A 27,002-nucleotide genomic window follows, 5' to 3' on the forward strand; every position below is an offset into this window, starting at 1 on the left:
TATGCCCAGCTGATCCCCGAGACGAACAATCATTGGGCAAATGATTAACATGCCGCGTGACAACCGACCTTTGGTAAAACAAGAACAAATATAAATGGCCACATTGGAGGGCGACATCGCAAAATGTAAGTAGCCGTGCTCGTTCGTCAGATTGGTAGGAATTTGGTGCCCCGGTCATATCTCTACATGCAAAATATTGCAGATGTAACAGCAGGCTAATGAACTTAACTTGCTTTCAAACAATTTTTTTCATGTCTTCATTTTCCACCAGGGGGGGGGGCAATCTGGTTTGTTGTGTTTCTTCTCTTTTTCTCTCTGTGCCGTCGACGATGACTGTTGGAAGGCGAGAGTCTTGCATGGTTATCTGATACCTCTGGAAATAAATACTCTTTTCCTATTCTGTCCACTTCAAGGTGTCAAGATTTTCAGACTCCTATGTCAGGCCGACCTTTATAGGGAGATGAAAGCCGCAAGTGGTCGAAGCTAGAAACTAGAACAATTCAACAATTCACAGAGACCTTAAAGTGTGTCTCACTTTCATGAGTAATAATAGGTCCAAATGTAGCAGGTTCACAGAGGCTGTCATAGCTCAGCTGGTAGTCTTCTACTTGTCAGATGAAATCAAGTCAGAACTTTCCCACATGGACGTTGGAACATTTTCGTAGACCGGATATTGAGTCTTGGAGGGATCGACATCGGAATGTTGAAAATGTTCTCGTGTAGACTAATTGCAGGTTTATTTCATCACTTTATAAAAGTGTGTCATCACAAGGACTGCCCACAAAAGGCAGAAATGGCTTTTTCAGTCATTTATAGCCAATCTGCGCTGCCGCATACATGCAAAGTGAACAGCAAGAGGAACTTCAACTTTCCGGAGGTACCTCTCGTCTTCACGGCCTGAACAAGACACTGACATTGAACTAACTTCGTATCGTTACTTCATGATCAATGGCCAAATTTGACCATCTTCGGGATAGACACGAACCTGCCTGTCTGCAAACACACCTCTCATACACGGGCCCTTTCTTCCATGTTCTCCTAGATGACGCATGTGCAGCTGCTGACACTGCTGGTTAGCTGGTGCGCATGCGCTGCTCAGCAGTTTGACGGGGACCCGTCCGTGTGCCAGCCCTGCGACCCGTGCCAGGCGCTTCCCAGCATTTCACAGTCGTTCGAGGCAAAGGTATGGAATGATGCGCTTTCTTTTAAGAAATATATTTCTAATGTAAACGTGCTTAAGCCTGTGAGTTAGTAATGGCTGCATGTTTTAATATGTCATGATGGACTATCTGTCCATGGTAAGGTATAGGCAGACAGTTTAGTTTCTTGCTTGTACATCACAGTGTTTTTAAATCACTCAAGAAAGCAGATGATTGTCCGACTCCATAAACAAGTTCGACCCCTCCTATCCTTATAGCCGAATCACGCGGCTGTTCTGAATAGTCTAGTCGATTGGTGTAAAATAAAGCTAGAATTGCTCAAATTGTGGTAAAAGCATGAAAGTTGGTACAAGGAGGTTCCTTGGTTGGTATGATGGATCCTGAGTATGTACTTATATATAAAGCCATACTCAACCCCAGTGTTCTGGTGCGAATGAATGAATTTTCTGAATCCAAGAACGTAATTGTATTGACAACTTGACCTTGAACCTAGACTAGGCAGCAATTGCATTATACAGTATCACTATTCTGATAGCCCCCCGAGTAGCCTTCATATCAATTGCAGCCAGGTGTAACATGTTATATCGCGAGAAAAACATTGGACAAACTTCAACCTGGCGGCCCATAAGAAACCTTTGGTTGAGGTGTAACATCACTATTGCAATGTGTTTCTGGATATTTGTTTGTCAACTTATAGCCTTAATAACTGTATTTTCCACTTTCTTTGGGTCCAAAAAGGACTTTGATCTTTGTCAATCATCCCATTGAAACCCATACTTCAGACTTGAGAAAAGTTCCTCACAAAAATGGGGAACTCTTAGGCGCCCAGGTCTGATGTTAGAAATAATGTTTGTAGCGTTTGTGTGAATAGTTGTTCATCAAGCTACACCCTTAGCAACTTATTTTTTCTATTGTGTTGACCCAAAAATTAAGCAATTACCCCATAGTAAACAATGCTTAAGGAATGATTCCCATCATGCATCACACCCCATGGATCTGCATGTAGAGGAACTACTCAATTCCTGAATTATAAATGGTTCTTTTATTTGTTCTTCTGTGAATAATGTTTATGAATTTTGTTGATTTTGCATTCATGAAGATGTGGTCTTTTAGAAATAACACCCGCTTCCGGGGTTGTGTATGCCTTTTCTTCAACATTTTCAAGGGTGGAGCCTGTTCGAAAGGCATATTTCTTAGCAACAGTTGCTATGAAACCAAAGTTCCATAAGAAATAGCTACATTTTTCGCGTATTTGCCATGATACTTAACGTTACAAGGCTAACATGTGGCACAAATATGCAACTAATAGGTCTTCATAGCATGCCGTATAAAGTGATATTGTCAGAACAAGCGTAATTTGTAACAAAAGATTTGGGCAATGTTTGAGTAAAATGTCTATTTTGGAGTACTTTCTGATTATTTGGACATTAATAACATCAAAACTTCCTTCAAAATAAATCTTACAACCCTCTTCTGGATGCATCAGCTGTTGACTTCATCATCATGTTTTAAATCAAAGTGGAAGTTGAACCTCTCGATTTGGTACTGGGGGATGTTGCTTGTTAGGGACAGAGCTCCACTGCTCTGTGTTTTTATGTAGAACATCTAATATGTCACTTCATCTGCAGTACTTTTCTCCTATCTCAAATATTTAAACTATCCCCATACTGAATTATAGGTCACTTGGATTTCACATGACGAAATTATGAACTGTTTGCCTAATTTCCACAAAGAGCCCTAAAGCCATGATATAACACCTGTACCACAGTTCATCATACCTAGAATTGATCGTGAGACACCAAGCTGTCATCCTATGGCACTTAACTAATAATGTACTGGGTGTGCCAAGTTTTTTTTTTCAGGTTTCTCCTCCTGGCCTATTAGCTTTTAAATAGGATATGCAGACACTACCTCTTTATGGTACTGGTTGCCAAGGGACAATGTTGCCTAGCCAAGTTTTATACTTTTATCTTTATTCAAGTATTCTAAGACCAATTCTTTAGACAACACTTGTAATTGGACAAATCCCTAGATAAGCATTAATTGTACCAAAATACCCAAAAAGTCACTTTTCACCACCAAATACAGGGGCTTATAAAAACATTTTGCGCAGACGCTATGACAATCTATCAATTCCATTTAGCAACAGTTGCCATGTAACAGCAGATTTCGAATGTTTCAGATCGAGGTCAACGTTCAAAATGGAAACGAGACGTATGACGTGGAGGAACACTTCGACGGACAAAACAACAGAGCTGTTGTTTTCATGACCCGACAGGGGCGAACAGGGAAACAGATATTAAACTTCAATGGCGGAGAAGTGTATAACATTTTAGGTAAGTTCAGTCCTCATAATCTTCTTGACCAACCTGATACAGCCTTCCTGGTTCAACAGCGCAAAAGGAAGTCCAAAGGTTCATAGAGGTGGACATGCATGTCCGGAGCACCTAACATGACATGACATTGCTAACATGCGCCGTCTCGTTCTGTAGGTACACAGTGTGTTGCACAACCTATAGATGCCGGCGAGGATCTTTTTGGGTATATCCCAGCACCGAACGGCACCCACATCTTTTCCTCTGTTGTGGTGAGTGTCCTTGTCACTAGAAGGCAAGTTAATAGCCCCATTGGCAAGAACACAGCGTGGGCCTTCATAACTGATTCCAAAATGCTTTTAATCTAAAAGTAAGCTTAAGAACCAATCTTGGCTCCAAAATAGTGTAACGAGCCATTCCTGGCCTGTCCCAAGCCCCTAGGTGGCTCCCTAGACATAGACTTGGCTCAAGGAACAGTCACAGACATGACATCTCCATGACGTGTGCTCTGTATCATCTCCATGAAAAATGGAGATATAGTTTTGTGTGTGTGTGTGTCTGTCTGTCTGTCTGTCTGTTTGTGTTCACGTAAGCATAACTCTATAACGTCTCGATGGATTATACTGGCCTTTATCATGTGTGTAGATGTTGAGAAGACGGAGGTCAAGATCAATTTTGGGCCCCTTGTATGTAACCTCGGTACTGCAGTAGAACTTCCGTTTTTGGTATCTTTTAACCTGGACGTGCTATGATTTTTATTTCTAGTGACAGATGTGTTTGTCATGCAAATAAGAAGTGGTGTAAGTTTGGGTCCCCTGGCGGCTTGCTCTGACACTGCAGCGGCGTTTTTGTCAAAATCTTCCAAGGAGAATAACTTAATAAAGGAGCGACGGATTTCCATGACATTTTGATAGCATGCAGGTAGCTTAGACAGAGATGTACCTGCATGGCCCGAAATTTGCTATAGGTGACGATCATCTGGTGTCCTAGAATATAGGTTGTCTTCACCTAGTGCAGTGCATTCCAATGGAATATTATGTCCTCATTGATTATGTAAATTTGGCCCTGATTTGTATTAAATCTCATTTTATTAATCGTCACCTAAGATACCTACCTGCCTAAAACCGAAAATCCACCAATCCCTGCTTGAGTTATCCTCATCTAAAGTGGCCGACAAAATGGCCCACTGCAGTTCAAAACAAAGCGGCCCAAACACCACTTCCTTCCTGTCTGTCCCAAGAGCTATCCACCAATAGAAAATCACGACTATAGTATTACATCTCAAACTTTGAAGTCCCGCTGCAGTACCGTAAAATAGCCGCTGGGAAGCTCATTATCGAACTTGACCGTCGCCTCCTCGACCCCTACCCACCTACCAAATATCATGACGATCCGTCCACAACTTCTCGAGTTGTGCTGATGACAAACAAACAAACAAACAAACAAACAACCAAACACAAAGACATGCATGGTCCGCTACATTACCATATGAAACCGCCAGGAAGCCCCGACACCTACCCACCTACTAGATACCATGAACCTCCATCCACAGCTTGTTCAAATCTTCTTTGAATACAATCTTCTTTGTTCGTGACAGCGCCCTTCACAGTACCGGATTGCATAAAGGTTTGTCACGTGCATTGCTCAGGAACTTGTGCTTTTGAAGCTACTTCTCGGATTGAAAGCATTTTTGAAGTGCTCTTGTCCACACTACGCAGTGTGTTTCCTGCCAATTGGGATAGTAACCTAGATAGACACGAACAAACAAACAAACAAATTAACAGGAAAATGAACAAACAAACAAACGAACAAACATGAATAATGCAAAAGTAAGTGGAGGGTGGTAAGAAGGAGGGCCATGCGAATAGAAACCAGGCCAGACACACGAACGTGGCGTGAATGTTGTCCATCTCTGGTGCAGCAGGCATTACTGTGTGCCTTCTCTCTCCATAGACATTCGGTTTGGCCAGTAGACTTGGCGTGAGTGAAGTTGGGCGGACCACTGTTCGGGGGATTCCGGCCGTTAACTACAGAGCCTGTACATATTGGCCACAGTGGGACACCACCTTCAGGTAAGTTGACCGGGCAGGTAGCTTGTGATGTAAAGAAGAAGTGGTGTAGGTTTGGGGCTCCTGGCAGCTTGCTCTGAAACTGCAGGAGCGTTTTTGTCAAAATCGTCAAAGGAGACTAACTAAACAAAGGAAGGGTATATTTCCATGATATTTAGCATGCAGGTAGCTTAGACGGAGATGTACATAATAAAGTACATATTATGCAAATTAGGACTTGATTTGCATGATTAATTAGGAAAATTTATTTTGCTGTGTTTTTAACTTTTAACTTTATATTTGCTGCGTACGTGACCAAGCATAGATTATGTAGACGTGCAAGTCTTTTGCATGATCAGAATAGTTCATGGAGATATGAGGTCTTCAAACTCTTGTTGATGAAGATCTTGTTTGAATTTCAGTGCTGATTACTATTTCTCCGCACCTGAGTTTCAAACTGCTGGCGGGGATCCCGTCATCCCACTGCGGGTGACAGTTGGAGGGAAGGGGCGGGCGCCGGGCTCGACCTCCGGCGGGACCAGGAGGGAGTTTTACCGCACGTACGAGTACATGTACTTCCGCTCGTCACTTCGAGCAGCCTGGTCTGTTTTCGAGGTACTAGTGCTACAATACCTCTATGGTAGAAAGTGATTGTCAAATGCAAGCTCCTGCAATCTTGTTACGATGGCTCCTGGCGTCACATTTGGTTCCGTTATTGTTTTATTTCAGTCATTCTTTCCAACTTAACAAAGCGCGCCTCCACGAAAATACTACTCCTTAATTTTGTTATTGACCTCACAAGTTGTAGATAAGGACATACGGACATAATGTACCGAGTTCAGAGCGGCGCATTGACGTTATAGATATCATCATATTGCCTATTCACACCGACACAGACTTAGACAACCCATCTCAATTTACGTCCTTTTCCACCTGGCGTCGCCACTGATTTCCCTTTCGTTTACGGCCGTAGTCGATGCCACATTTTAACTTCATTTTAACAGCCCGCTCCGTTACCATCTTAATGTTTGGTGGCATAGAGGGTTCGGATGCGTCTTTTCCAGCAAGCCTGTCCATGTCACCATGAAAGCGGGTCATTATCATTATCATGATATAGTCATCATCATGTATGAAACTGACACATAAGTGAGACAAATCCTGGGACGCAATTTTACACGCCTTGAATTTGTTAAGTCATAGGTCAACTTGAAAAAAAGGACCACTTCTCATTGGTCAACGCCATTTGGCTCTAAGATACTGTAAAGTGATTTGTGTTCTCCCCAGACTCCACGTGGGGTTGAATGTCACAACCGCCAGTCGCAGGAAACGTTTCCCAACATTCCTAACCACATGCATTACGTGGAGGAACAGATTCTACCACAGACAAAGGTGGTCAACGGTTTAAAGGTTTGCACACACTTTCTACTATCGATAAACCTTGTTTATTATAAGACATTGTGAAGATTAGACTTTCATGTAAATTCGTTATTGTTTTCTTTATTCTTTGTCATGTTATGGATGTTTGATGTGTAGCTTTATTTCAAATGTGAATGTCCCACTGTATGCTGGAAGGCACCCGACATCAGCACAGCTGCCTGGGGGACCTGTGTATGGCTGTGTTGCAATTTCAATAGAATAAGATAGAAATAGAATAAACCTTGTCATACAGGAGCGTTTTACATACGTCTATGTCCACACCTTATAAGATACACCTATGTCCACACCTTATAAGATTCACCTATGTCCACACCTTGTAAGATACACCTATGTCCACACCTTATAAGATTCACCTATGTCCACACCTTATAATATACACCTATGTCCACACCTTATAAGATACACCTATGTCCACACCTTGTAAGATACACCTATGTCCACACCTTATAAGATACACCTATATCCACACCTTATAAGATTCACCTATGTCCACACCTTATAAGATACACCTATGTCCACGCCTTGTAAGATACACCTATGTCCACACCTTATAATATACACCTATGTCCACACCTTATAAGATACACCTATGTCCACACCTTATAAGATACACCTATATCCACACCTTATAAGATTCACCTATGTCCACACCTCATAAGATACACCTATGTCCACACCTTGTAAGGTACACCTATGTCCACACCTTATAAGATACACCTATGTCCACACCTTATAAGATACACCTATGTCCACACCTTATAATATACACCTATGTCCACACCTTATAAGATACACCTATATCCACACCTTATAAGATTCACCTATGTCCACACCTTATAAGATACACCTATGTCCACACCTTATAAGATTCACCTATGTCCACACCTTATAAGATACACCTATGTCCACACCTTATAAGATACACCTATGTCCACACCTTATAAGATACACCTATGTCCACACCTTATAAGATACACATATGTCCACACCTTATAAGACACACCTATGTCAACACCTTGTAAGATACACCTATATCCACACCTTGTAAGATTCACCTATGTCCACACCTTATAAGATACACCTATGTCCACACCTTGTAAGATACACCTATGTCCACACCTTATAAGATACACCTATGTCCACACCTTATAAGATACACCTATGTCCACACCTTATAATATACACCTATGTCCACACCTTATAAGATACACCTATATCCACACCTCATAAGATACACCTATGTCCACACCTCGTAAGATACACCTATGTCCACACCTTATAAGATACACCTATGTCCACACCTTATAAGATACACCTATGTCCACACCTTATAATATACACCTATGTCCACACCTTATAAGATACACCTATATCCACACCTTATAAGATTCACCTATGTCCACACCTTATAAGATACACCTATGTCCACACCTTATAAGATACACCTATGTCCACACCTTATAAGATACACCTATGTCCACACCTTATAAGATACACCTATGTCCACACCTTGTAAGGTACACCTATGTCCACACCTTATAAGATACACCTATGTCCACACCTTATAAGATACACCTATGTCCACACCTTATAATATACACCTATGTCCACACCTTATAAGATACACCTATATCCACACCTTATAAGATTCACCTATGTCCACACCTTATAAGATACACCTATGTCCACACCTTATAAGATTCACCTATGTCCACACCTTATAAGATACACCTATGTCCACACCTTATAAGATACACCTATGTCCACACCTTATAAGATACACCTATGTCCACACCTTATAAGATACACCTATGTCCACACCTTATAAGACACACCTATGTCCACACCTTGTAAGATACACCTATATCCACACCTTGTAAGATTCACCTATGTCCACACCTTATAAGATACACCTATGTCCACACCTTGTAAGATACACCTATGTCCACACCTTATAAGATACACCTATGTCCACACCTTATAAGATACACCTATGTCCACACCTTATAATATACACCTATGTCCACACCTTATAAGATACACCTATATCCACACCTCATAAGATACACCTATGTCCACACCTTATAAGATACACCTATGTCCACACCTTGTAAGATACACCTATGTCCACACCTTATAAGATACACCTATGTCCACACCTTATAATATACACCTATGTCCACACCTTATAATATACACCTATGTCCACACCTTATAAGATACACCTATATCCACACCTCATAAGATACACCTATGTCCACACCTTGTAAGATACACCTATGTCCACACCTTATAATATACACCTATGTCCACACCTTATAAGATACACCTATATCCACACCTTATAAGATTCACCTATGTCCACACCTTATAAGATACACCTATGTCCACACCTTATAAGATACACCTATGTCCACACCTTATAAGATACACCTATGTCCACACCTTATAAGATACACCTATATCCACACCTTATAAGATTCACCTTTGTCCACACCTTATAAGATACACCTATGTCCACACCTTATAAGATACACCTATGTCCACACCTTATAAGATACACCTATGTCCACACCTTATAAGATACACCTATATCCACACCTTATAAGATTCACCTATGTCCACACCTTATAAGATACACCTATGTCCACACCTTATAAGATACACCTATATCCACACCTTATAAGATACACCTATGTCCCGGCAACCGCTGAGCTATGTATCTTTGACCCATTAGTGGCAGGTCAGTCGGTAAGTTTTGTGTTGAACAGAAAGTTACACAAATGACCGTCAAAATATAGTAATTAAGAAAACTAGGCATGGTCATGATTGCACATATATTTTACACTCAATTTTGTTCAAGTGCAAGCAAAACACACTTTTATCCGAGGTGTTTATCTTGTACCGATATGTCCGTTTTTACCCCCAGGTGTGGTACAACTACGACCAGCAGCTACTCAGGCTCGACTATCTGGCACCGTCAGACACCTTCGTGCCCCTGGAGGGCAGGTTTGGCGTCCCCAAGCGTGTCATCCACGACTTCAGCACAGGTGAGACAAGTTTCATCCCCGGATGTCGGACAGAAATCAACCTCTCCCATGATATACATACAGGTTCTTCGGCTACGCTACGTGTACGCGGGCTGTTCAATAAAGATGTCTTCTGATCCACTCGTTACTGTAAGAAGCTGAAATTTCGCTCGGGCTATGGCAAGTGAGAAAACTTTAATGATAAGTTTAGTGCAAACTCTAGTTGAGGGCTAGTCGAGGTGCAAATCGAGCAAAACATCTATAGTTATAAATGATGTAAAACAATGCCCGAAGGCTATAACTGAACACGTCGGGAATACAGGACTCTGCATTACCCGTAACCGTGTAGGTCTCAAGTGTTTTTCCTGTTGTCACCAGATAATGCATTCTGCATTTACAGTACAGGGAAATCTGTTTCTCTCGTGGAGCGTAAAAATGAAACATTCCAAACGGAAGTTGATTTCATTCTAATAAGTAGGTCATATCACGCCGATGCTAATATCAGTAAGAGAGATTTGTTCTCCACCGTAAGGCTTGGAGTATGAGACAGACCTGCGCAGCGGAGCTTGTTCCGTGCGGCGGATAGTGGACAGTCAGCTGCAGCTGAACGACAACAACAACGGCATCATGCTCACTCCCGCCCAAACAGAACATCTCGACACCGTACAAAAATACTACATGGGAAAGGTACACTTCTAACATCTGGTATTATATAGTATGTTCCAATGTAACGTTACATAAAGTAGTTTATCGGTGCAGGAGAATAGCACTGTATGGTGGTGTCTTTCTTGATCCCCTAAGTGTCATGCGCAACTATACCACGAACACAGTGGCAACTGGTCTTTACACGACAGCAATGGTATTTGACTTCAATTTACAATGAAAAATCCTGTATAAATGTAAGTCACACCATTGCAACGTTCGAAGCAAATAGGATGACAAAAGCTTCTTACAATCACCTGATGTTGAACATGCTTACGGTCCCTGAAACTGAGCGGTTTGTTCTTGTCTCTATCAGCATAAAATTCGCAATATTCTAGCCGATGGTTGGATCTATCGGAGACGGGTCAACATCAGCAGAGAACTGCTGTGGCTGGAACAACAACTGTATTTCAGCAGTGTGAGTAAACTTCCACACTTAACCCTGTTCACACGGAAGATCCCTCCGCGGAAGGAGTGGGCTATTCTAACGTTATAAGTCAATAATGTTACAGACTGAAGGCGCACAATTTAATGGGATCATTGTAAAGGGTAATAAACTGTCTTTTCAATGGCACATGATACAATTGATAAAGTAGCAACCGAAATATAGTCGACCGGATTTGTGGTGATATTAAAACGATGTTCTATTCCAAGATAAAATGACTTATTCTGAAATGTGTATCAGGGATGAGCAGTTTGATCTTGTTGTTTTTCAGTCAGGATGGGTGAACCATAACGGACTGACTGACAACACGAGAGTTCCGCTGCAGGGAGACTCCAAGCTTATTACGGTATGTTATTATGTTTAGCCATACCTAGTATGGCTCAACATATTGTTTTTACTCATGTTTCTTCTTCTCCTGTCAAATTTTCAAATCGATTCATCTCTGTCATTTTTTGACCAAATGACTTGAAATTTGGTACAAAGGTAGTGTAGGCAAATACCACCGGACTTTTTTTTCTTCATTTTTTCGATATTGACCTTGAAAGTGATTTTATTGAGTTTTTTCTGACAAAAAACGTACATTTTGGCCTCCTGTGCTCTAGAAATACATCCAAATGACCTGAAATTTGCTATGGGGGTACATTGAACAAATATTCAGAGAACCCCATTCGCACTTTTGGCAAACATTACTTCAAAATACGATTTTGCAGGGTATTTTGAGGAAAACATTGGGTATTTTCCTCATATGACCTAAAGGTCAGTGACCCCAATTGCACCTGGCCTGGCTGTGACCTAAAGGTCAGTGACCCCAATTGCACCTGGCCTGGCTGTGAGTCTTGCGACCACCCGATTGGCCAATTGAGTTAATTAATTTATCTTGCATTTCTGGCGCAGGTGTGCTACATTTGTAGTATTCATACCAAATGTGGTATGGGAATGCGCAGGACATGTGCTTACATGGCTTTGTTCACCCTTTTTTGAACAAAGATACACATCTCCAGTTCCTATGTATTAAACCAAAATGATGCAAAATTTGGCATGTGATTATGCGCAAGAGTGTAATTTTGAGCGGATATTTTTCGACTGGTCTAGTTTACATGGAGATGGCACGGAATATCCCATTCTTGCAAGGGCAGGATTCTTTAATTATTTATTTCAATTTTGAGCTGGAGTGACTATGAAAAAGTCCATTTGTTAGCAGTAGTGTATTTGTTTATGTGGATATGGTTTTGGACTGGTACATATTGTGTTGAGGTGCTACTGGAAGACTCCATTCCTGTATGGAGGGACTAATTGTTTTTAAACTCAATTTTGGACTGGGGTGATCCATTTTTTTAGTGGAAGTATTTTAGAATGGTCCATTGTTATTTTGGGACAGCCCATTTTTTGCATGGCGAGGAGTATGGCTAAACATGCTGTATTTGCTCGCAAATGTTGCCTTTCTAGTTATCGACTGTTCTAAGTGACTGTCGGTTAGTAGAGTAGTCTCAAAGGACTGACCATACCACCATTAATCCAATACAATACTAATGTGATCTTACAATCATACAATACAGTTTCATGTTTACAAACAAATCATTTACAACAGTTCGTATTTCTATCAGTGAAACTGTATTATCATATAGCCAGATGGCGTCGACCAATCAGAGACCTCCATTCCGTATCGGTTATGACGCCATAATGCCCTAAAAGTCCCACAAGTGGTGTTGAATCTCAAGTGGTGTTCAATACTAGTACCTTGTCAATACATTGAAAACCCGTCCGATTATGTAGGGGGGTCGGTTATCTTTTTGTTAATGTATCGTGTTTATTTGTTCCCAAAAATGTTTACTATCTTAGAATAAATCAAATCTTTTGTAAGCATATGACAAAATAAGATAAACCGTTTCAATACAAGTCAAATCTAAACGGGCGGACATAAAAGAGTATTCTTGAGACCCCTAATTGTAAGCGGAGCCGCCCACAGCATTGACCAATCAGAAGGACACCCAGCAGGGAGGAATGATGATAAAAGATAATAGATAGTAGAATAGATTTGAAAAAGATTTGACATGCAAAGATTGCAACGTTATTAAATATTATCTGTGGAAATTTTGGTTTCAAAATGAAATCTATCATCTTCTGCACAAAAAGGACAAATGTGAATTCTGATATGCATTCTTAATAGTATAAGGGATCTATGCGTCATGCAGGAATTGTCTACCCTTATATGGGTCTGTTTGGATAGGCTGTATGATAATAACTCGCTCGGAGGTTTTATTCGGTGGTTATAGCACATGACCAGGCGTTATGGCACCATCATACACCAAGGAATAGGCGGGTCATTAACCCTTGATTGCTCTGATCACCTGTACAGAACGATGGCATTATTTGATACTTTTGATGCAGAAGTTTTTATTGGAATAGAGATAAATGCACCATGAAAAATCCCGGTACCCCGATATTAGAGAAAGCGGAATGGGAATGGGCAGCCAAGTGCACTTCAAGTAGAACGCTTTAACCCCAAATCCTATTCACACTACTTTAGCAAACCGACCCCTCTCTGTTAGGGCTGAGACAGATAAGTGAGATTGAGATTAAAAACACAATTTTACCTTTTCGGACACGAAAGAGGCATAACTTCACTAACAATGTCTACCAAAAGAGCCAGGCAGATAGCTATCGCTAAGAAGTCTCCCTAATGCATAGACCCCTCCAAAAAGGAACTGGCCATATCCCCCCTACCAGCAAAACCATCTTCCTACTCGGGAGTGATTCTTTACTTTGGGTGTGACATGCACGTTCAGTCATTCAAAGAACCATGTAACGTTGGTAATGACAACTTAAAAGGTACAGTGATAAATGAAAAGGACAATGAGGTTTGTGTTTCAGCTACCAGTTTATACCAACTACACCGGACCACGGGAAAGTGTCACCAAAGTGCACAACTTTGACATGGATCAAGACATCGCTGACTTTGCAGTTTCAAATTGCTATTATGCAAATCAAAAGCAAGTCATTAGATTTCAATTTCCAGGTGCGTCAAACGATCTTTTATTCCTGGTTGAAATATATCGTGATTTGAGTGTAGGTAAGTATGTGAGATGATAGTGTTTTTTTAGAGTTACAATGTACACTTGACTATGGTAACACTAACAGTCCCGTATGCTTCGACTGGCATTAAATCCATAACTGGTAATACCAGGTATCAATTTTGTTCCGTGGCCATGCTTCGTCGCACCCCTAGACCACCCCCCCCCCCTAAGTCTGAGATCCAAAGAGTGCATGAAGCCCTGGTTACACATAGAAGAACATGGCTTCCGAACACCAACCGACCCAGGTCGGCGGAAGTTCGGGAGCAGTCTGACCAGTTTTTAGGCCATGCCTAGCTTTGGCGCCCAGCTTTGGCGCCCAACATGCGCCGAACATGTCCCAACCATCTCCTAATCAATACACGGTTTACCCCCAACCAAGCCCTGAATGCTCTCTAACCTACTCCCAACCATCCCGATCTCTAGCCGAATCCCTCCTGACTAATTCCCGACCGCTTGCTAACCCTCTCACGAATTGAAATGGACATATTCAGCGACTTTCAAAAGAGGGGTCATTTTCATTTTGAATAGAAAATTCCATTCTTCTATGTTGTTAACATCACCAAGAGATCGAATTCGGATCACGGTTAGCTTAAATACGGCTTTTAGCTTCTCTGTTTTTGGTCATGTGAAGGTCGGGGGTGATTCGCCCACGTAGTAGTCAGTTTGGTTGGTTGGGAATGAGTTAGCAGAGATTTGTCTACGGCCTTATGGTGAGTTATGGGTAGGTTGGAAACTAGTTAGGAGTAAGTCAGTAGTGGTTCTGGCGTGGTTAAGGTTCTAATTTTACTGCTGACTTACTCCCGAACACCAGCCGAACACCAGCCGACCGCGCCGAACACCAGCCAACCCATTCCAGACCCACCGTTCAGAGCCGAATGTTTTGAAATTTTCAAAACATTCGGCTGGCGCAGCCGAACAACAGCCGACTCAGCCGAACACCAGCCGACCTAGCTCACGAATCACTCCCGAATCACTCAAACCATGGTCGGGGGAGAGTCGGGAGGCCATATTCGGCTATGTGTAACCGGGGCTTAAGTGTTCCTCTTTGTTTTTGGTCGTGTGAAGGTCGGGGGTGATTCGCCCACGTTCTGAAGCCCAGGTTACACATAGCCGAACATGGCTCCCGAACGCTAGCCGACTCGGGTCGGCGGTAGTTCGGGAGCAGTCTGACCAGAATTAGGCCACGTCTATATTTGGCGCCGAACATGCGCCGAATCTGCCCCGAACATGCGCCAAACATGTCCCAACCATCTCCTAACCAATACACGGTTTACCCCCAACCAAGCCCCGAATGCTTCCTAACCTACACCCAACCATCCCGACCTCTAGCAGAATCTCTCCTGACTAATTCCCAACCAGTTGCTAACCCTCTCACGAATTGAAACTGACACATTCAGCAGTTTCAAAAGAGGGTTCATTTTCATTTTTAATCAAAATAATCCACTCTTCTATGTTGTTAACATTGCCAAGACATCGAATTTGGATCAAGGTTAGCTTGAATAAGACTTTTAGCTTTCTCCTCTGTTTTTGGTCGTGTGAAGGTCGGGGCTGATTCGCCCACGTTCTGGTAATAGTCAGTTTAGTTGGGAATGAGTTAGCCGAGATTTATCTACGGCCTAGGGGTGAGTTATTGGTAGGTTGGAAATTAGTTTGGTGTAAGTCAGCAGTGGTTATAGCGTGGTTAAGATTTAAATTTTACTGCTGACTTACTCCCGAACACCAGCCAAACACTAGCCGAATACTAGCCGACCGTGCCGAACACCAGCCGAACACCAGCCAACCGATTCCAGAACCTCCGTCCAGAGCCGAATGTTTTGAAATTTTCAAAACATTCGGCTGGCGCAGCCGAACACCAGCCGACTCAGCCGAACGCCAGCCGACTCAGCCGAACGCCAGCCGACCTAGCTACCGAATCACTCCCCGAATCACTCTAACCATGGTCGGGGGAGAGTCGCGAGGCCATGTTCGGCTATGTGTAACCTGGGCTTGATAGTAGTCACTTGGTTGGAAATAAGTAAACAGAGATTTGTCTACGGCCTTGCGGTTAGTCATGGGTATATTTGAAACTAGTTGGGAGTACGTCAGCAGTACTTATGGCGTGGTTAAGGTTCCAATTCTACTGATGACTTACTACTGAACACCAGCCGAACACCAGCCGACCGCGCCGAACACCAGCCAACACATTCCAGACATTCCGATCCGTCCAGAGCCAAATGTTTTAAAATTCTTAAACATTCTGCTGGCTCTGCCGAACACCAGCCGACTCAGCCAAAACTAGCCGACTCAGCCGAACGTCAGCCGACCACAGCCACCTACCTACCGAATCTCTCCTAACCATGGTCGGGGGAGAGTCGGAAGGCCATGTTCGGCTATGTGTAACCGGGGCTTTAATGACGGATACCTTAAGTTTTTGCATAATCTTGTTTTTTTCTTCAAATCATCCTTACTTTTGTACTTTTCCCTCAGTATCTGTATCGCCCCTGCTGAAGCTGTATGGTTGGGAGTTGATGTTCCAGACGAAGGTGCAGGTGTGCGGGACAGTGGGGATATCTTTCCTCCGCTGTGAAGATGTCATGGTGAGCCTCAGCTCCTGTCTCTGTGTTCATTGGGCCATGTTGTCGTGGCTTCTATGTCTGCCTTCTTGCACAGAAAACGTTGAACATGTGTGCTGGTTTTGTATTCAATAGAAATCAAGGGTAGTTATTCTTATTCTTCTAATTCTAAAAACATACGAAATTTAAACTTGCTCTCTGAGTGCTGGAGTTCGCTAAAAATAATGACATGTTGATGTTAATGGCTTCCTTGATTCCTCTTGCAAAGAAGTCCGGCTCAGTGTCAAAGATATTAACTATCCTGTGAGACCCAACAGAGACGGCGGGCGCCACAGACTTTCCGCTAATTATGATCCACTGCTCACGGAGTCATATATATATATATGTGTGTGTGTGTGTGTGTAACCGGTAACTTCGGAGTGGCATTTGCGGGTTACAGGTTTTTTCGCTACATTGTTAGTTCACTACAGTACTTTTCGCTACATGGCAAGTCGTTTCGCTTCATGACACAAAGTTCTTTCGCGGCATGGTACAAGTTCTTTCGCTACGTGGTATAAGTTGTTTTTCTAGATAGACTAGTAACATTAGAAGTGGTTTTACTACAAACATTTCTGTATTGTCAATGAATGAAATCGGACACACAAATTTGAGGCCTGTAAAATAGCATGAGATGGACCGTGTATCGGTGCAAACAATCATTTTTCCTTGGACAACGTTCCTTGAGCCTCGCACTCGCAGTTGAAGCCAGGGTCTTTTAAAGCCTTCCCCTACTCAGGCTGTATGAAACGTGACCGCCCTCAGTCGGGCTCACACGGCCTCATGCGGCCTAAAAATTTTCACTGATGTCTGATTCCATTCATTGACAATACGTAAGTGTTCGTAGTAATACCATTTCTAATGTTATAAGTCTATCTAGAGAAATAACATTCAAATGTAGCGAAAGAACTTGCACCATGTAGCGAAACAACTTTGTGCCATGTAGCGAAACAACTTATGCCATGTAGTGAAACCACTCTGGCGAACCGACAATGTAGCGAAACACCCGGTTACCCATTTGCGTCACACCATGAAGTGACCTTCAGTCTTGTTACGAGGTGATCATTGAGTAAATAAAACACCTCAGCCGAGCCCTGGTGGATGATGGGAAGATTCCTTATGCATACAACACAGCGCACTACATGGTGATGGTAAAGATCACCTTGATCATGAGTCTGGGAAAGTGAAAAACGTTGACGGGAAAATTAAAAAAGTTGGTAGACAGGAATAAATAAGCCATGCCAGAGCACTTTTCATTTAAAAAAAACATTAAAATATCAGAGCAAGTAAAGAGGTAAATCAGAAGAGGTAAAGTTATGATTCTCTGTCACTTTTCTATCCTCCAGTATGACAGCGATGAGTCAGCTACGTATGTGACCATGGCAGTTCTGGAAGCCCCGACTGTTGACATGAGGCCACGTGACCACCCCCTCACTCCTGCGTTAGATGCCATCATGTTGCTGCAGCAGAAGATTGACAATAACCAGTTGGTCATCACTCTATCACGAGTAAGTAGAGTGTGTGGAAAGGTACTTTTGCAATAATGTTACTGACAAAAGTCTTTAAAGCCGGCGTCACACTGTCAGCGAGCTTCGGTCGGATTCGTTGATCGCCAGAGGGCCGCCCTATTCCCAAGCTAACAAAAGTGTAGCGCGTATATTTCACATGCCCCAAACATCATCACATTGAACTTGGCTCGGGCGACTGCCTTGCATCGATGATAATAAATTCACCAGATGAGTGAGTGATGAGATGAACTGGTTTGTTTGATAACACATGATAAACACAATTGGGAGTTCATCATGGACTGTCATGGTAGACATGGAAAAAGTGCAGGGTACTCTACGGTAGACCAAGGACAGTACATATGGGTAGACGGTGACAGGACGATTTGTCCGATATACCGGTGGTTGGCGGATCCCGGCCGGTGCCGAGAGGGACAATTCAGAACATTTCAAAGACAGGCGATATATCAGCGCGGACTTGTAAGTTGTAGCTCAAACCTGGCCAAATGACAAGTGTAAAGTGCATTCAAACGTTGCTGGGAGAAATAGATGAGAAATAGATGATGTGACGTTTGTATCAACTTCTTTCAAGTTAAACATCCACAGTGATTCTTCAGTGTCTCTGAGCCTTCTCTCATAATGAGGTATTTGGATTGGGTACTTTTATGTTAACGTTGGATCTGATCCATCCCAAGTCATTTGAATAAGAATAACGTTATTACTGTGCTTTAGGTTGGGTAGCCATCATCAACTTGTTGATGACGTTGATGAATCATGTTGATGAATCTACATGTTAAGTAACGTTACCAATTATCGTGTGCTACCAATTATCGTCCACTTTGGGTCATATCCACATGTCTAGGTGTATTTTGCCAAAGTCAGTATTAAGAACGGCCTAAGTAAGATCCTTAGTCATGACTCTCCTTTATAAAAAACAACGAAATAGGTTTACCTTCAGCGACATAACAGAATAAAGTTCTGAACCTGTAACAGCAAGTTACCTGGAAGCGTCATGCATGACGTATTTCATATGTAATTTGACACCGCGTCCTTAAAGTTTTTCTACCTTTAGACACAATAGCTAGTATGTTTTTTTATATTCAGACTAACTATGGCGATTCGAGATTTGAAACTCTTCCTAGCTTTAGGATACAACCAAGCGACCCCCCCCCCCCGCACTGACGCTACGTTTTTGCAGGTCAAAACATTATTGTCATGCGTATATATGAGCTTCACGTGCCACCCAGCGTCGTTGACATATACTGCAGAACATTATTTTCGTCAATCCGGTCAAACAAGCGGCGGGACAACATAGTGGCTTTACTATCAGACTACTTTGGACAGTTTATGTCCATTAATTTTCTGATCTATATTCTTCAAGTATAGTGCTTGAAGGAGAAAGACTGAAGTGGACGTTAATGGGTAACCCTAGCACAATTCTTCATCATTGACTTCAGTATGAATACATGCTCGCACGGTGTTAAACTGGCAGAGAAAAACTTAAAGACGATACATTTTTCTTTTTAGAAGAGCTGACATTTCTTCCTATGGGTTAAACATTTGACTCTGTCCGCGCGGCTTTAGCATAAATGACATTTTGAATAAATCAGACGATAATTGGTAACGTTACGTTACCTCCTAAGATTGCAAGATGAAATGAACGATATTCAGCACCAGGGTCATGACCTGCTGTGTGTACGGAGGCCTGAAAGTTTCTTAGCAGTCTTTAGTGATGCTGTCAGGCGGTATCGGCCCTTATAAAGTCATTAGAAATAGGAACAATTCATATTTCTAATGACTTTAGGTAAACCCTCTATTATAAAACACACCTGTACGTATATTTACAATATTACCAAGAAGCGAGAAGAGGCCAAATTAACGTAATCATTAGATTAGTGTTAGCTTATCATTGTAATGTATATATATATATATATATATATATGTACTTTCAAACTGTTATGTTTTCTGTTGTGACCTGTACTAAACCCAGTGGGTATGTGTGTACAATAAAGGTCTTCATTCATTCATTCATTAAGGCCTGACCATGAAGACAGGGGACAATCATGCTGAACAGAACTTTTGCAATTTTGTAAGCCCTATTCATACATGATCATTAATTTCGATTGTGTGTTAAATCTCCAGAGTTCTCACGCATTATGTTCTATTTTGATTTAGAAGGCCTTTGTTAACAATTTCCAATTACACATGTAACTGTAACATTTTCAATCCCCTTACTTTCAGTGCAGTAGGGCACAAACGATATGATTTTGTACAGTTATTCCCGCCTACTTTTTTTTTCTGTCATAACAGGTTATCACAAGGCTGAGGTCTGATCCTCAAATTTTGAATGTTTTGTCGGTGACAGATAGTTCCTTAGCTAGGCAAGACGTATATGTTTTGGTGTCGTTTGAATAATTCTTGACGAAATAGCCTGTTGTGCTTGGATATGAATTTCATACTTGAGAAATGCGTAAATTGGGGTCCAAAGGTTAGGTGTGACAGGTCATTCAGCTAAACAAAACCATCTGCTGTCACGCCGCGTGCCTGCGAAGCTGGTGTGTTATACCGGCTATACAAATACAGATAAGATTTACGCAGAGAAGGACCGTATCTACCTAATCAATCAAGGATAAGCATCTATAATTCGTCAGTGGTAGATTATGGGGATCTCATATTTGTGACATACATGTACGTCACATTAATAGGTTGAGGTTAATACCATCATACATCAATCATGCAAACTTATTTATTAATCTGTTGGGTGGTCCCTTCAGTTAACTGAGTAACTGATTTCCAAGGGATCTCTTTCAAAATCATAACAAATCAGGATACAAAACAAGGATAACTGAACATGAATTAGGACACGATCTCTATTGTCAAATAGACAGATTTTGGCGAAAGTATGAGGTTATGGAACTCCAGAGGGTTATGTTGTCGGTGCCGTTTTTTGTTTGCGCATTTGTTTGTGAACAGCATAACTCCAGAATTTGTGAAAGTATCCAGGTATATAGGGGGGGGGGGGGTATGAGGATCGTGCAACTTAGGTTGTAATGAGGAAATGTACGACCGACTTACTCACAAGTCTCCGAACAAAGCACTGTGCGACGTCGAAAAATAACAGACGATCTCACGTCGGTTGTAGTAAGGAGACGCGTACCGGTGTGAACCTGGTTGTGTTATGAAATGTACGCCGTTGCGCTCCTCTGTTTCTTGTACTCATGGAATAACATAGCGCTACCAATTAATGTCCAATATATTCAAAACGTCATTTATCTTAAAAGCGCGCGGACAGAGCCAAATGTTTCACCATGGGAAGAAATATCAGCTCTTCTAAAAAGAAAAGTGCATGGTGGGTAAGCTTTTATCCGCCTGTTATCGCCGTGCGAGCATGTATTTATACTGAGGTCTATGATAAAGAATTGTGCTAAGGTTACCTATTATGGTCCACCTCAGTCTTTTCCCCTCTGGTGCTCTACTTGAAGAACATAGAATAGAAACAAATGCACATAAATCGTCCAAAGTAAATCGTCTACAGACAAATGATAGTAAAGCAACTATGTCTGTCCGACCGCTTGCTTGACGAGATTGAAGAAAATAATGTTGTACCGTGAATTTCAACAACACGGACGTCACGAATGAAATCTACTGAAGGCTCTTTGCATTGATGCACCACAGGATATACAGATCACCGCCATCCCAGCATCCTTACAACACAACATTTACACACCGCCCAGTAATATTGTCTGCCGTCCGAACAAAGCCAAACGTGACGTCAGCGCGACAGAAACTGCCTCTCCCTCAACAACTTCCACAAACTCAGGATGTGACCAAGAAGTCTCCAAAAGTGTCAACGGCCACAGTCCAGGTAACATCTTTTCTTGCGTTATGGCATTTCATCGTTTGTTTGGAACGGCTGAACTCCAACTTTGACATGTTTGAAAAAAATAACCTCTCCGTAGTCCCAGATGAGAAAACAGTAAAAATTGGCTTTGTTGGAATCTAGCATCATCATCACTAGCATCATACTAGTTGTATAAGATCAGTAACCATTCTATAATGTCATATAATGCAAACGACACATGACTTTTCTTCTTTCCACTATAGCTCAGGTTTAAATCATTTGTACTTATGACATATGTGCATATATCATTGGCAATACTAGAGTTCGGCGATCCCATACCTTCGTCGACTGGCGTTAACTTGTATGAATGATGTGTTTGAAAGATGTTTACTACTGTAGTCAGCATAACTCAAGAACCTGTTGATGGATTACAATGATATTTGGTTTGTCGACAGGTATTGGGAAGCCGAAATTTGAGCTCGACTTTGGGCCCCTTGGTATGTGACCTTGGTACAGCAGCAGAACTTTCGTTTTTGTATATTTTGACCTGGACGTGCTATGGTCTGGATTTGTTGGTGGCAGATAGCTTGTGATGTAATGAAGAAGTGATGTAGGTTTGGGCTCCCTAGCAGCTTGATCTGGAACTGCAGTGGCGTTATTTTGAAAATCTTCTGAGGAAAATTACCTGAACAAAGGAACGACGGATTTCCACGATATTTGGTATGCAGGTAGCTTAGACAGAGAGGTACATAATGAAGTGCTAATTGGGGCTTAGTTTTCATAATTCATAAGGAAAATCTATAGTTGCAGTGTTTTCCTCTATATGACTTAAATACATTCAACATACGTAGTTTATGCAAGTTGAACATCAATAGATACCATTTAAGCAAAAAATTCCTAATTTGCATAATTAATGCAAAAACATCATAATTCAGTTTTGGCTGTGTCTGTGTGTGTGTGTCTGTGTGTGTTTCTATTGTAGTCAACATAACTCAAGAACGTCTGGATGGATTATGATGATATTATGATGAGTCCTATAATGAAAACACCGCAAATATAGATTTACCTTATTAATTACGTTCATTATTAAGATTAAGTTCAAATTTGCATAATTTGCTACCTGCATACTAAATATGATGGAAATCCGTCGTTCCTTTCTTTATTTAGTTATTCTCCTTGGAAGCTTTCGGCAACACCGCCCCTGCAGTTCCATACCTTCGCCGAATAATACTAAAATTACCATCTGATGCAAGTATCATATTCACGCCATTTACCAATATGGCGTTATATAGCATTTTCTCATCAATCATTCAAATTAGGTCTTCATTTGCAGACTGATATTTATCGATATTCCCCTCTTTACAAGTGACATATATGCCACATGTTTGAATGTCGATGACGGTTAGACATCCAGGTATCAAATACGATATAAAACAGGTACTCAGGGAACTGGATATATTTTGAAAACACAGTGTATTTAGATACAATCAAACACACACATTAGCTCTTCTTTGTATGATTAGCATCTCACTATGTCAATCATCAAAATCACTTACGCTCTAAGTAAATTTGATGATTGACATGATGTTCGTCCGTCTTTTCATCATTTCAATCATCCAATTCACTTACGCGATCTTGAAATACCAAACATGAATTTTAAAAAATCGCATCATTGAGGTTCTCACAGAATGTCATCCTTATTATCAAATCAACATGGCCTTATTACATAATGTTCTCATCAATCATTGAAATAAGGTCATTTTCATAATTGATCTTTATCAATGTTCCTCTTTTTCTCAGTGATAGATGCCACATGTTTAAAAGTGCTTTCATGGAACGCGGTAGATTTACAAATTTCATCAATTATGCAAATTACAGTGAGTGAGTGTGAACCATGCTAGCGCATATAATGGAGCAGTGCCAGAAGTTTTCCTCGATGATTGTATAAAGTTGGTCATTATTTGCATAATGTGCATCTCATGATGTTAATCATCACCCATGGTGCCTCATACTAAAACAATGAAAATTCATCAATCCCTGCTAAAATCATCATCATAGCACTTGAAAGAAATTTGACTACAAGCTTTCAGCGGATGAATAAACTATCCTCATTTATTATGCAAATCAGCTCCTAATTTGTGAAGCATCACCCAAACTATCTACATGCCATAAATCATGATGATCTGTCAATCCCTGTCTAGACAAAAACGCCAACTGCAGTTCCAAACAAGCAGATAGGAGGCCTTAATTTACACCACTTACTTCCATGTCCTGAAGTTATCTACCACGTAAAAATCCTAAACCTGGTGCCTCCAAACAATTTGGCCTCAAACTTTGAAGCTCCCCTGCAGTACCTTAAATACCCGCCAGGAGGCCCATTATCGAACTTGACATTCCTCTTCGACACCCCTACCCTAGTACCCATCCACTAAATATTATGCAGAACCGTCAACAGTCCCCCGAGTTATGCTGTCCACATACAAACTCGCAAACATACAAAGCCCGCTGCAATACTATAGGAAAGCGCCAGATGAATCATTTTCGAACTTGAGCACAGTTCCCATAACCGCTACTTACCTACCAATAATTAGGAAGATCCATCAACGTTTCCGTCACTTTTTTTGCCTACAGACAAACGCACATACATGAAAAGTCCACTGCAGTACTGTTGGGAAGCGCCAGGTGAACGAATTTCAAACTTGACCTTCCTTCGCACAACCGCTACACACCTACCAAAAATCATGAAGATCCATCAACGGTTTCTCGAGTTATGCTCTTGACAGACATACAGACCCACCCACCCCACAGCTGGCGTAACCGAAAAACATTAAGTCCCAATTTGCATAATTTGCACTTCATTATGTACATCTCTGTCTAAGCTACCTGCATATTAAATATGATGGAAATCCGTCGTTCCTTTGTTCAGTTATTCTCCTTGGAAGATTTTGACAAAAACGCAAATGCATTTCCAGAGCAAGCTGCTAGGAGGCCCAAACCTACAGCACTTCTTCCTTACATCACAAGCTATCTGCCATCCAAAAATAAAAACCATAGCATGTTCAGGTCAAAAGGTGCTACTGCAGTACCAAAGTCGACCTTGACCTTTGTCCAACACCTACCAACATAACAAATATCATTACAATCCATCCAGACGTTCTTGAGTTATGCTGACTACAAGCTTCCAGAACCACACACGCACGCAAACACACACACAGACACGCTCAAAACAATATCTCCATTCTTGGTGGAGATAATCATAATGATACAATACTGTTCTGTTCTGTCAGGCACGTTGGCTGGAGTGGCCGTTGCGTTGTTGGTGTCCGGCGTGTTGCTGGGCCTGACCGTGCAGTATGTGGCCGTGCGCAGGAGGATGAAGTCAGCCGAGGCGGCCGGTCTGACCAGCAGGATGGAACTACCAGCCATCACCAGCCTGCCTGCAGCGATTCCAGATTAGACTGGAGAAAGTCCCACACACAATGATAGAAATTCTGGAACAAGAGAGAATGGACATAAGTATAATACTAGAAAGGCAACATTTGCGAGCAAATACAGCATGTTTAGCCATACTCCTCGCCATGCAAAAAATGGACTCTCCCCAAATAACAATGGACCATTCTAAAATACTTGCACTAAAAAAATGAATCACCCCAGTCCAAAACTGAGTCTTCCAGTAGCACCTCAACACAATATGGACCAGTCCACAACCATATCCACTAATTGATTAACACTTCTGCTAAAGAATGGACTTTTTCATAATCATTCCAGCTCAAAATTGAAAGAAATAATTAAAGAATCCTCCCCTTGCAAGAATGGGATATTCCGTGCCATTTCCATGTAAACCAGTCGAAAAATATCCGCTGAAAATTACACTCTTGCGCATAATCAACCCAGTTCAAAATTGAATTAAAAAAGATCAGCCCCAGGGAAGAATGAAGTTTTCCATAGTATACATATGAAGATTTGACAGGAGACGAAGGAAATGACCAAAAACAACATATTTGGGTCAATTCAAAGTCACCGAGAGGGTTTTAATATAATATTTGTAATATGTTTGAACTATTTTGATTAAAAGAATGTCTAAGTCACAACAGTTCTAAAGTGTTCAAACAATTAGAATTGAAACTTATAACATGTTTGAACTCATTTCACATACGTTGGAAACATTTCGAACGTAACTACACAAAAATCTCTTTATTTAGAACAGTTTCAAACCATCTATCCAAATGTTTCAATGTTCGAACAATTTGTAACAAAAGATTTTCACAATTGCCCTCATAAACGAAGGTGCTAAGTCCTCCTGTGTGTTTCTGCCTATTTTCGGTGGCCGCGCTAGACCACCAGCGGATTTGTTTTGACGGAGCGTCACCCGCGCGCGACGATGTACACTGTTCGGCACCGCTAATATCCGGCATTTTCCCGCTCCAAAACACTCCACAAGACCCACGTTTTTAGTGTTTTGCCTCTTGTGCAACACGATTCGATTTGCATTACTAACGGGACGAAAATGATAGAAAAAATTCACCCCGTCCCGGCGTCCGTCCCAAAAACATGAACGACATGAAAATATATTTTCTTACAGATTCAATCACAAAAATCAACAGCATGGGATTCCAAATTTTCGCAACGGCCGACCATTTATCATGGTTGAACTTCCTTCCAAGGCGTGCGATAGATAAACATTCCCGGCACATAATAGTCACTAGTACCAGACTAACGCAAGCTCATGATGATAATAGGGAGAAAGTTTGTCAGTGAAGTTTGGCCACCAGAGGGTACATTCATTTAACGTTACAAGCTAGCGCAAAGGGGCGAATCATTGACCTTACCGGGGACTGACTCTACTGGCCTATTCATT

At 41.6% G+C, this 27,002-nt stretch overlaps 1 protein-coding gene across 1 annotated transcript; it reads left to right on the plus strand.

The window, feature by feature from the left end:
* On the plus strand, positions 1-25,662 carry LOC136446088 (uncharacterized). Its single transcript, XM_066444360.1, has 16 exons — positions 1-125; positions 1,043-1,183; positions 3,343-3,496; positions 3,653-3,747; positions 5,429-5,547; positions 5,946-6,138; positions 6,808-6,930; positions 9,890-10,010; positions 10,522-10,676; positions 11,008-11,109; positions 11,408-11,482; positions 14,008-14,152; positions 16,677-16,786; positions 18,145-18,306; positions 21,979-22,168; positions 25,432-25,662. The coding sequence occupies exons 2-16, from the start codon at positions 1,043-1,045 to the stop codon at positions 25,599-25,601; spliced, it is 2,055 nt and encodes a 684-aa protein (XP_066300457.1). The 5' UTR covers positions 1-125; the 3' UTR covers positions 25,602-25,662.
* Positions 25,663-27,002: the final 1,340 nt, after the last annotated feature.

This window comes from Branchiostoma lanceolatum, chromosome 12 (assembly GCF_035083965.1).
Source record: "Branchiostoma lanceolatum isolate klBraLanc5 chromosome 12, klBraLanc5.hap2, whole genome shotgun sequence".
Taxonomy (NCBI): Eukaryota; Metazoa; Chordata; class Leptocardii; order Amphioxiformes; family Branchiostomatidae; genus Branchiostoma; species Branchiostoma lanceolatum.

Coding starts and splice junctions, on each gene's coding strand:
- LOC136446088 (XM_066444360.1), top strand. CDS start 1,043: ATGACGCATGTGCAGCTGCTGACACTGCTGGTTAGCTGGTGCGCATGC. Junction 10,011..10,521: donor CATCCACGACTTCAGCACAG/GTGAGACAAGTT, acceptor CTCCACCGTAAG/GCTTGGAGTATGAGACAGAC. Junction 22,169..25,431: donor TGTCAACGGCCACAGTCCAG/GTAACATCTTTT, acceptor CTGTTCTGTCAG/GCACGTTGGCTGGAGTGGCC.